We start from the raw sequence: 12,694 nt of genomic DNA on the forward strand, positions 1-12,694 counted from the left end.
ACACATGCAAATAATGGCATATCATGCTCACTATAGCGTACTTCATTTTAAGCAAATGTGTGATGTCTAGTGAAAACAAGCTTCAAAAATTGGGGGAGTTAACATGAGAAATTTAACATTTTAGTCAATATTCCCCCTTGTGTCTTGGCTTGTGACAAAATAGAATACGACCTTTTTAAAAACAGAATAATTTGGGATTAAATCTTCTATGCCAATGTTACACAATAACTTAATACAATCAATCCACGTGTCTCATTTATGAAACAATCGGTGACCTGACTTGACACATTCAATCAGCATGAACTGTGGGTTCTACATACACATGGCCTTGTAATGAAAAAGAATACAATAAAAGGGCCAATCTGCTGACTCCCAAGTGAGTCCAACACTGCAAACAATTTCACATGGAGGAAAAAAGGTATTTATTTACATAGTTAAATAGTTCAGTATAGAACTTTATATAAACTTACATTCACATTGTAGGTTTTCCATCTTGTACGTAATGTATAAATTAATTTACAGCAGTACATCTTCAGCACAATAATTACCAATCCACTATTTTTGCAGTGGATATTAAAAAAGCAATTTGTCACACAGTCTAACTAAGTGCTTTAACAAGCCTGCTGCTCCACAAACCAGTTCCACTCATGACCTATTCACAACAGAAAGTTTTGTCATTGTTCCTTCAACACACCTACACTGGGATGGAGGCCGTACAACTAAACATATTAATGAATGACCTGCTAACCAGAAACTTGCCCCGTAAGTCCAAAGAAATAGGAGTAACCAATATGTTGATAGATATCAGTCACTGTCATACTCTTCAATCTTTAACTCTTCATCCTCCATAATTGCTTGTGCTGCAACTGGTTGGGGCTGACTGGCTGGCAACTCACTTTCCAGTCCTTGACTGGACAACAGTTCCTTTCTATCAGCCATGGAATTGCCAGCGTCATTTCTTTCTATTTGCATTTCAGTAAGGTTATCTTCCTCACCACTCTCGCCATCTGGGAGTCCAGAATCTTTGTCTGTGAGTGCTTCAAGTTTTAGCCTGAAAACAAATAGGAGATTAGACAACAACATATTAACAGATTAATGAAACAAGCTGTAATGCGTGCGTTGATATGAGACAGATCCTAATAACACCTGCATACTTAAATTAAAATTGCTCACAAAATGTTAGTACATTTCCCCTTTAAAAAGTTTGGACAACTAACCTTCCAAACTGCCTTTTTAACGGTAGCCGGCCAACATCTTGAATAAATGCAATTTGTGCTGTAAAAGATAAAATAAATATATTCATAATGGGATGTATGTATAGTTTAAATATAAAAGAAAATTTAATTAGAAAAGATGTATACAGAAATTAAAGACATTACAGTAATAGAGGCTGCTTACTCATGCTTTGGCTTGGATCCAGGATTTGCACCAAGCTCTTTAGCAACACAGCAGTTGTAAATAAACACTGTACACAAGGGTACATAACAGCTGAAATACTAGGGCTTACATCTAATGATTTTCAGGTGATATCGGAGGTTCACTTCCCAGCCGTGCAAAAGTTAAACTTTAAAGGTGAAACACCCCCTTTAACCAGTTAAATCTGCTGCAGAAAGCAGGCTCTCTTTACTTGGGAGTGGAAACAATACACTTAAGGAGAACTAAACCCTAAAAATGAATGTGGCTAAAAAACTGAACTTATTGCATCAGCCTTAATTTTCAGCTTCTCAATACCGGCAATGATCCAGGACTTCAAACTTGTCACAGGGGGTCACCATCTTGGAAAGTCAATGATGTGTTTGTAACACGAAACACATAAGGCGGAGGACACAAATCTTTTCTACGTGATTTCTAAAATTTGTCGGAAGATTGCCTTTATTTGAGTGCCTGCCACCAGATTTATTCATGGTTATCTGCTCCCCAAGCTGAGGGCGGTGCACCTGGGCCACTTCCTATATGTGGTGAGTAAAGACTCCACTCATATTATAACTCCTCTCTGTTTCATTATCATCTTGGAAAGTGTCTGCGATACTCACATACTCCGTGGGCTCTAAGCAGCTGTTGAGAAGCTAAGCTTAGAGGTTGTTGCAAATTATCAAGCAGAAAATGAGGTTGGCCTGTAATATAAGATGATGCTACAGGGCTGATTATGAAATTTGATTGCTAATTGCACTGGTTTCTGTGCTGCCATGTAGAAATTATCTGTATCAATTACTAATCAGCCTTATATTGACATTTCTATGCTATGTTTCAAATAAAGGAATGGGTGCGGCTCACCAAAAGTCTTTGTTGGTTTAATTCCACGGGTTATCCTGTGTTCGATATCCCAAATCAATGTATCAATAATGTAGTTGGTTGTGGAACAAACCCAAGGCAGCAAGTTGACTGCAATACTCTTTATTGGGAGGTAGAGTAACTCTACCTCCCAATAAAGAGTATTGCAGTCAACTTGCTGCCTTGGGTTTGTTCCACAACCAACTACATTATTGATAAATTTCTATGCTATGTGTACTGTATATTGTGAGTGGGTACCTAAGTTCAGTAAGTGACAGCAGCACAGAGCATGTGCAGTGAATCAGCAGAAAAGAAGATGAGAAGCTACTGGGGCATTTGGAGACACAAATCTTTACTGCTAAATAGGGATACACCGAATAAACTATTTTGGATTCGGCCAAACCCCCCGAATCCTTCACGAAAGCTTTGGCCGAATACCGAACCAAATCCTAATTTGCATATGCAAATTGGGGTGGGAAAGGGAAACCATGTTTTACTTCCTTGTTTTGTGACAAAGTCACGCGATTTCCCTCCCCATCCCTAATTTACATACGCAAATTCGGATTTGATTCATCCGAATCCCGAACCGAATCCTGGATTTGTTGCATCCCTACTGCTAAAGGGCTGTGGTTGCCTTGGGCTGGTACAGAAGCCCAAAACATAATCTACAACATTTCTAGTTACTTTTTTAGTTAGGCTTTAGTTCTCCTTTAAATGGCTTTACCAATAATAATATATGGAAGCATTTACTGTCCTTTATTCTACTGTACAGTTAGTTGCCCGGGATTTTTAGTAATTATATTTATGTAAAGAAATATTTTCAGAATAATGAAAACCCTGCAACTTCCCCACTACATGAAAACCCATAATCCATTACTGTAGCAAGCGGATGATTGACAATGAGCTGCACTGTGCCTTTAAATGTAAAGACTTACATGGATTCCTCAATGGATTTGTGAGCATTGCCAGATACGGTACCACCTGAGTTTGAAGACCAAGCGGTGTGGAACAGAAGGTTGAGAAGAGAGACCTTGCAGCAAGACAATTTTCTTGGTGCTGTAGAAAAATTATTAAAATAAACCAAAATGAAATTATGGAAAGGAAGCAAAAGTAAGAGTACAAAATTCTGCCATTTTCTAATCATTCCTATGAGATTTTTACAAGTGTATTTATCAAGGGGGAAAGTTGAGTTCACCATTTGATAAATACAATTCTAAAAATCCCATAGGAATGAATAGAATGTGGGTGAATTTTGGTGATGAGCTCTAATCTCACATTTTCATAGATCTGCCCCTATATGTAATGATATAAGCATTTCCTGCTCTGTAACCCTTCTTCTGCCAGTATGGAAAAACCATACATCCTTAAGTGAGATTTAAACAAACATGATTTACCCCACTAAAAAGGCCAATAATATGGTTTATTCATAATTAAGGCAGAACAAGGACAGTTCCTCTTCACATGTATATATTTTAGTATAAAAGGAAGAAAAATTCTGCGCACACAAAAAGCTAGATGCCAAATTCTTTCATATACATTTGAGGGAAACTAAACAGATTGACCAAGTCTGAAAATGTTCTGAAAAATTGAAATAGGATCAGTAACATCAAAATTAAATATAATGAGCAGTATAAACCTGGAAACAATTTTTTTTCTTTGCTAAACGCACTCCCCTCTCTGTTTCCTTATAAACTTGGTAGCCTGTTAAAAGGCAGATAAAGAGTCTTGTTTAAACAAATCTCTCCCTTCCCTAAGAGGCAGCCTTTGTTAGGCTCTGAGATGAGAAGCTGGCTTCTTCTGCTCAAATAAACACTTGGTGGAACCAAGAAGGTGTAAAGTGCAAGTGGTTGCACTTCCAGTCTTTGCCCTGTTTAGTGCAAGAAATAACAAAAACAGATTTTTTTTTTTTAAATTGAAACACCAGACACAAAACACGTTAAAGGGGTTGTTCACCTTTAAATTAACTTTTAGTATGTTGTAGAGAGTGATATTCTGAGAATGTGCATTTGATTTTAATATTTTATTATTTGTGGGTTTTGAGTTATTTAGCTTTTTATTAGTATTTATTTATAATTCTTACCACTCGAGTTTGCAATTTCAGCAATGTGGTTGCTAGGGACCAAAAACCCTAGCAACCATGCACTGATTTGAATATGAATAGGAGAGGACCTGAATATAAATATGAGTAATAAAAGTAGCAATAACAATATGTTTGCAACCTTACAGAATATTTGTTTTTAGATGGGGTCAGTGACCCCCATTTGAAAGCTGGAAAGAGTCAGAAGAAGTAGGCAAATAATTCAAAAATAAATAAATAATGAAGACCAAATGAAAAGTTGCTTAGAATGAGCGGATCAGAGTTCACGGCAGGCATCTTTTGGGTCTTCGGTAATCAGACGAGACCGGCATGGCGGCACATGCACAATAGAGCAATTTCCTGGATCGTTACAACTGCGCAAGCGCCGAAATTGACGGAAATTGCCGAAGCACCGAAAGACCCGGAAGATGGCTGCCGTGAACCTGCACCGAGGAGTAAGTAAAGACTAAATAATTGCCTAAGGACTCTGTTATTGTTATATTCATATAGTAAATATTGTTTTTATCCGCACCTCCTAAAAAAATCACCATTGTCATTAACAAGTCCAATAGTTAAGGATGTGCTGACAACTCTATAAATAACAATTTGTTTCGAAATATCCAAAAAGAAAGGAACAGCCAGAACAGTTATTAAAGTCGCACAATTCAATATTTGTAAATATAAAATAAATTGTGTGGGAAAAGAAAAAAACCCAAACTGGAAAATGAATCAATTCAATTCATGTGTGGAATTCATTGTGATTTCAATACATTTTATAATAAAAAATAATAAATTAAACGAATTAATTAGAAAATTCATAAACATGAGTATCCCAAGTACTTTTCATACCAGATCGACACACATCAAATATTTTTCATTGTTTTTAACTTTACTAATTTCTCCCTCATCGTACAATTTTAATAGAGCCATTGAATGTTACGTTTTATTCAAGTCCAATTTTTTGGTATCACTGGATTGAGAACTGCTTATTAGATATTTGGTGCTTTTAGTCACTTTAAGCATTTTATATTTATGAATTTTCTAATGAACTGGTTTAATTAATTTATTGACCACAATTAGAAGTTTTCCTTATCACATGAAATGTATTGGAGTCACAATGAATTCCACACATGAATTTGAATAATTTTCCAGCTTTGTTTTTTTTCCTTTTTCCCCAAAAATTATTTTCTATTTACAAATATAGGATTGTGCCACTTGAATGACTCTTGTGGCGGTTCTTTTCTTTTTGGATATTTTGAAACATATAGTTATATTCAGTAGTGCAATATTTCAGAGTTAGAACAACCACCAAGTGTTTTTTACCCCTGTAGCCTGTACTAGTGACGTGCGGGTTGTTATTTCCCCCGACCCGCACCCAACCCTGAAACCGCGCTTCCACATCAACACTTCCGGGTTGCTTTTATAGACCCGCGCCTCCCCGCCAATGACGTCACAAAAGGGGTAGGGCAAGCAGGGGCATCAAACCCGGAAGTCGGAAACCGGCATTTGACGGTGATGCGAAAAAGAGTGCAAGGTCGGCCAGAACCCGCGGTATGGGGCCAGCCCGCACATCACTAGCCTGTAAAGCACAAATTATGCCCCTGTAACAACAGTTCAGCAGAAAGAAATATGGAAGACAACAGATAACAAAAAGCTTTAACAAACTGACACAATTACCTTTTTATTTATTGCAAGCCACTGAGGTTTATGTAGTGGCTTGAACCCAACTCCTCCTTGACAGTTGACAAAAGCTCTGGCACTGTTAGAATGTATGATCCCTCTGCTTGCCACTGAAGAACTGTACACACTGAGTGTGGAACGGGACTGTAAACAACGAGAGAGAAAAAGTGTTTAAGAGGTTAACTACGAACCGAACCATTAACATACATACAAAGTATTGTCCTAAAGTGAAAAGATTTCTTTTATACAAGTGTACTGACAAATGCCTTATATATTTTTTATACTTTGAACATAAAATGTTGTGAGTGTCGCTATATTAATCTCTTTAATGTAAAAGCTTGAGTTGGTAATTTCAATTGTCTTACAAACGGGTGAAAGGTTAGGCATGCAAAACGAGCAGATCTGATTGTTTTGTTAAAGTGCACATACAGTAGATACACAGCTGAAAAAAAACAAAATAGTTAACAGAGAACAATTTCAATATAACACTTTTAAATACACAAGTGCAAGATAATATTAAAGTACACTATATAAGCAAAGAGCCCACAAAATATACATACATACAGTATATACATATATTATGTAACGAGCCTTACATTCCAATCACCAGAGAGCACATCGGCACTGCTTAGATATTCGCTTGCTCGGACTACATCATCAATATCCATGAAGAATTCCAAATAATTCTGGTGAAGATATAAATTGAACAGTTCTCCATTCATGTGAGACTTTTCCACAACGGCCTGATGAGAAAAAATGGGAACATAATGAAAGGTCAATGCACATAATTAGTGGAAAGTCGGCATTTGATAAGATTTCTGTATTATGCCCCTCCCTTCAAGCTCTCAATCGAAGTTAAATGGAGATTTCTAGGAGGGATTATGGGAGGACAAGAGGAAGGCTGTTGCTAAAGAAGGAGAACAATGGAGTCATTTGCAATATAAGATTGTAACACCTGCACATTGGGTAATAAAGCAAGAGGAAAATGGTTATGTTTTCACACAGAAGAAAGCACCCCAAGTGATGCATTTTTTGCACAAGAGAAGTGCCGACCTTGTGTACTTTCTTTGGGGGCAGCAGGTTAGTGATAATAATCACTGTTAATTCTCCATTAATACAGATAAGTACCTGTAATTTATTTATATATATATTACCTCTGGAAGGATGAGAAGCAAGTCTCTGTTATATTCAGATAAGTGAGCAGGCAAACGATAAACATCTGTATCATCTGGTACGGGGTCTCCTGTAAAACAATATTTATTCTGTGTCAAAGAAGCAGGAAAGCACACAGGGCAATGTAATAAAAAGTGCAACGTTTACCACTGTCTAGTAACCCTTAGCCAACCAATCAGATCTTTGTTTTTTTAGCAGCTGACCAATAAATGTTACATTCTGATTGGGTTACAGATTAAAAGCACCTTTTAGTACAACAAACTCAATAATATCTTGGCAGACAGAAACAGGGGGAAAAAAAAACCTCACTATTCACTTCTACCAGCCCGCCAGCTATTTTCTGCCCACTAACAAGGAAAATCATAGCTTTAATGTTAAATGTGTAATATGAACAACTTTGTCAACAGGATGTATGCTTGCAATAAGAGAACAGTCTTACGTTTGCAGTAAAGTATTTTCCCCAAGGCTCGGAATAAAAAGAGTGAAGCATCTTTCCCACCAATTGCTTGTACTTCATCTACATTTTCTCCACCTTTCCGTGGCTCCTTTTTAGTCTTTGATTTGGAAGAGGGTTTTCCTGATTTTGATGCTTTCCCTCTGCTTTTAGACCAGCTATCATTTTTCAGAGATGAACCTGTAGCCAACAAAACAAGATCATAATTTATACATTTCTAAAATTATAAATACATATCCACAATAGTAACAGGAATTAAACAACCTTATACATTTATTATAAAGCCTTTACAAAATTATTTGATTTGTCTTTTTGTGCACTTGGCCAGAGGACTTTCACGGCATCAGGACTTTTTAGGGAGGAGCTGTAAAAACTCCCAGGCAAGAGTGGCAAAAGTACCCTCCTACTTTACAAAATAAAGCCAAAACTTCCTTTCCGAAATTGTGAAATGTGACCTCTTGTGCTAAAATTGTTCATCTCCATCTAGATATCTTCATCTTTAAGTAAAGTTTACCAGGAAGATTAATCTCATAAAGACAAATCTGAATTAGATAAAGATAATGCCACCTTTTGTTGTCTGGGGACCATGAGCTACAAATTCTTATCCGATAGGCGGCAGACTGTGTTTTGGGCAAGTCATCATGAATTACTTTTTAGTCCAAATACAGGGTAATAGTTTTGAATGCCAAAATTGAAAATCCACAAAACCTCTAATGTTAGGTATTTGAAAAAAAGCATATGAAGGAAGCCATTTCTCTTAATGGTCTCTTCTCTTACTGAACCTGTAGTATTCTAACAGTATGCGTTCGGATTTTATTCCACTTACAGAAGGATGAGTAATTTTATCTTTTTCTCTTCTACGTGGCACAAACAAACATGTGCTAAGGGTAAGAGAGCATACAGGAAGAGCATGAGCTTGTAAGCAGCTGAACCAGATAATGGACAGTGAGAATTATTAATTTATTTACAAGTAGCATAGATGCAGGTGGTGGGCATGTTATTCATGCTTAACAAGTGATGCAGATTTGAGGCAGTAACCAAAAGTACTGATATCCCTGGAGTAACAGCATTTGCTGGTTTGTCAAATGTAACATAGCTGTTCTAGCATAAAAGGGCTTCTGAGCAGAAGTCAGGAATAATACGTGTAGTGTGCTGTGGTGATGCATTTATGCCACTTGGTGAAAGCCGTTTATTTATTTGAAGGAAGAAAAAGATTGGCAATGTTTTCTGTTTCAGATTACCTATTTTGACATTTATAAATTTAAGATATGTAAAGTTTTACCTTGCCGAGCTGAAAACTGAAGACTATTAATTGCGCTTCGGATATCCCCTGAACTGCCAGTACAGATTAACTCTAGTGATGCTTTATCAGGAATGATAATTTTTCCACCACTCTGTAGCAGACAAAGATAAAATGAGAAAATAAAAGTACATATATAATATTTATTGCTACTTCTATCACCCCTGACAACAAAGTGTGGGAGCTCAGTGCTCCCAAAGTGACAAGAAGTGTTCTCTGGGAATACAGCCTGCCGTGCCCCAAAGAAAATCTCAGTTGACAGCCAGAAGACCCTGCTTCTTTTCTGGCAGTGGAATGCTACTAAAAAGGCCTATACGTTTAGAAAAACACAAACACTAAATAAAATATTTGCACTGTTCAAATTTTACTATGATTTAGATCGAAACAAATCCTTAATCATGAGCAGAAAACCCATCATCAAGCATTACCATGTACTGCTCTACATTATGGAGTTCCTAACTCCAATGAAAAATTTTTAGTATTGAAAGGAGACCCTTGGTAGCTGAAAGCCCTATAAATAAATATTGATAATTACTAAATAGTTAAGTGACTTTGTTGTTATCGATCTGTAATTGATGGGTTGTAGGTTCCCAGCATCCAATATATGTCTACTGCACTTCAGGCAGTACCACCTAAAACACAAGATACTACTTACTGCTATGCATTACATATAAACTAGTGATGCACAGAATCCAGGATTTGGCCTTTTTTGGCCGAAGTGCCTGGCCGAAGCCAATCCGAATCCAAAAAAAATCACATGACTTTTTGTCTCAAAAACAAGGAAATAAAACAGGATTTTTGATACTCACCTTTAAATCTGTTTCTCTGTAGTCATTAGGGGGACACAGGGAACAATGGGGTTAAGCTCCATTCTCCAGGAGGCAGGACACTTGAATATTAATTAAGGGGCATGCCCATCAAGCTTTACCCAATACACTGTACACTCCTATTCAGTTTGTTCCAAAGCTGCAAACGTAATTTCTTAAAACTCACAACAGGCAGAATAAGTAAACAGTGAAACTGATCAAAACTCGACCAAACGGTCACAGCTCGTTGAGGGCGGGAACACTACCTTATAGGTGATCCATGTATCTGATATTGAACCTAGTGGTTCGAATGGCGGATACAGCAAGGCATCAAGCACTAAGTTGAGATCCCAGCCAGCCACGTGCGTATTAAGTCTTCATTCGCCAAGCGAGATTGAAACAGAATTGACAGGGCCGACACCTGGACCTTGAGAGAGCTGAGCTTAAGGCCTAGCTGTAGCCCATGTTGTAGAAACACGAGAATTTGTGGTATTTGCAGTTCAAGAAAAGGGAAGTGTGAGTCCTTGCACCATTTGAATTAGGACTGCCAAACCCTGTGATAGGATATGGAAGATGAGGGCTTTCGAGCCCTTATCATTGTGGGTATAACCTCTTCATCTAGCACTCGGCTCAGCCCGATCGACATCTCAACAGCCATCCCATCAAAGCGAAGAGTCCGGGGTTGTAGTGTGCTATGGGTCCCTGCTGGAGAAGGTCAGGCCTGCAATCTAGCCATATTGGTTGCGCTATTGACATCTCCGCTCAAGGATTTTTAGTTTAAAAAGCCTTTATTTAGCACATGGCTTTCATGATCTGCAACAATATGTTTCGGGCTTGCTTCCAGCCCTTTTTCAAGTTACTGATACATTTACTGTGTTACAATTTATACTTTCTCAAACAGCGCCATCTCTTGGCTACAATGTGTAACTTCTCCCAACATTTCAACAAAGAATCAAAATTGTATCACTTATCTCTTTTAGTTACATTTAGGTTAATATTTCTTACTCAGTCGCTTAATCCTTAATATATATACAAACATTAAAAACAACCTAAGTTAAAATTCTCACCAAAATATAGAATATCATCTAAAAATGGGGTGTAGATCATATTCAAGGTTCTGGCCATGGGGTTCTAATGTTTCCAATAAACAAATCTACTTGGCTTCTTTTTTTTAATAATTCTCTAGTTCTATTGCCCCCCACGACGAAATATGGGAACCTGATCAATTACTTGAAATTTCATTTGATGAACCTCATGACCTTTATCTGTGAAATGTGATGCAACTGCCTGATCTAGTTTTTTTTAAAGGGGTGGTTCACCTTCAAACAACTAGTTGGTTTCAGATAGATCACCAGAAATAATGACTTTTTCTAATGACTTTCTATTTTCTATGTGTAAACGTTTTTCTAATATTGAAGTGTCAAGTGTCTTTTTTTCCCCTTCTGAAGCAGCTCTGGGAGGGGGGGTCGCCGACTCTGTAAACTGTTCTAAATGGATACATTTAGTTGATACATTTCTTATCTTTGTCTGTGAGCAGAATCTCTGGGTTTCATTACAGGCAGCTGTTAGAATTGATACAATAGTTGCTAATACTCCAGAGATGCTGCTGGGAAATCTATCAACTAAATGTTTCAAAATTGTAGCAGTTCAGAGTCTGCACCTGAATTACTGAGCTGCCAGACTCAAACACCAGAGACACGAACATCGACTTTAAACTTAGATTTTGGAAAAACAGTAAAATATAAATAATGGAAAATAATTGGAAAAAGTCATTATTTCTAGGGAACAATCTAAAAACAACTGAAAAGTGTTTGGAAGGTGAATGTAATGTAATTTAAAGAGATAAGTGATACAATTTTGACAAAGTTTTTATATAATCCTAATGTCTCAATTGTACCCTAACCTTTTAGTTTGTAAACTCTAATCTCTAGGTCCTTCTAACCCTATTGTACTCTGTAATCCTTGTTTGTTATCCACCATTTATTTCCTGTTTGCTATAACTGCAGTAAAGCACTGCGTATCTTGACAGCGCTATATAAATAAATGATGATGATGATGATTCTGTTGAATTGTTGGGAGAAGTTATACATTGTAGCCAAGAGATGGCGCTGTTTGGAAAAGAAAGTATAAATTGTAACACAGTAAATCATGAAAGCCATGTGCTAAATAAAGCCTTTTAAAACTAAAAATCCTTGAGTGGAGCTGTGTCAAATATTGGAGCTTGATTAATACAGTCGGAGAGTGGACCACTGGACACGTGCACCGCCTGAAAACAAGAGGTGACTAGAAAATTACTATTGACATCTCCTGCAGGTCGGTGAACCAAGTCTTCTGAGGCCAGTATGGGGCCAAAACAATTACTGTCGATCGAGATTGCTTGATCTTTTTGAGGACCCTTGGTAGCATGGAAAGTGGTGGGAAGACATATGCCAGGTCGAACTGCCAGCGCTGAGTCATGGAATTCACCACAACAGCTAACGGTTCTTTGTAGCAGGCGAAAAATCTTGTTACTTTTTGATTGTTTCTAGATGCCATTAGGTCTATGCTGGGACACTGTGTTGGACACTCCCGGAATGTGTATTGCAGATAATTTTACAGAGTTGGTCTGTGCACAGAGAAGAATCTACCTGGCTTCCGCCAGCGCCGCTGGACTTCATGTTCCTCCCTGACAGATTATGTAGGCTACTGTTGTAGCTTTGTCGCTTTGGATGCGTATTGGTTTTGCTCTAAGTTGACCTGTCCATTGAACTAGGGCCAGCTTTACAGCTCTCAGTTCCAGAATATTTGTCTGGATTCCTCAGGAGACCACTGACCTTAAGTTGACTGATTGTCCCATGTTGACCCCCCCCAGCCATGGAGGCTGGCATCCGTGGATATCACAAGTTGCCCATGACTGACCTATGGCTAGGTTCTCCGATCTCAGCCACAACTGT

At 37.7% G+C, this 12,694-nt stretch overlaps 1 protein-coding gene across 1 annotated transcript in view; it reads right to left on the reverse strand.

Annotated features, from left to right (window-relative positions):
- Positions 1 to 399: 399 nt before the first annotated feature.
- rad17.L (RAD17 checkpoint clamp loader component L homeolog) overlaps positions 400 to 12,694 on the reverse strand; it is a 20,733-nt gene continuing 8,438 nt past the window's right edge. Inside the window, 8 exon segments of the mRNA NM_001089097.1 lie at positions 400 to 1,051; positions 1,218 to 1,275; positions 3,207 to 3,327; positions 6,026 to 6,172; positions 6,625 to 6,771; positions 7,183 to 7,271; positions 7,641 to 7,835; positions 8,938 to 9,049. Coding sequence (NP_001082566.1) covers positions 805 to 1,051; positions 1,218 to 1,275; positions 3,207 to 3,327; positions 6,026 to 6,172; positions 6,625 to 6,771; positions 7,183 to 7,271; positions 7,641 to 7,835; positions 8,938 to 9,049 — 1,116 coding nt within the window. The 3' untranslated portion in view covers positions 400 to 804.

This window comes from Xenopus laevis, chromosome 1L, assembly GCF_017654675.1.
Source record: "Xenopus laevis strain J_2021 chromosome 1L, Xenopus_laevis_v10.1, whole genome shotgun sequence".
Classification (NCBI taxonomy): Eukaryota; Metazoa; Chordata; class Amphibia; order Anura; family Pipidae; genus Xenopus; species Xenopus laevis.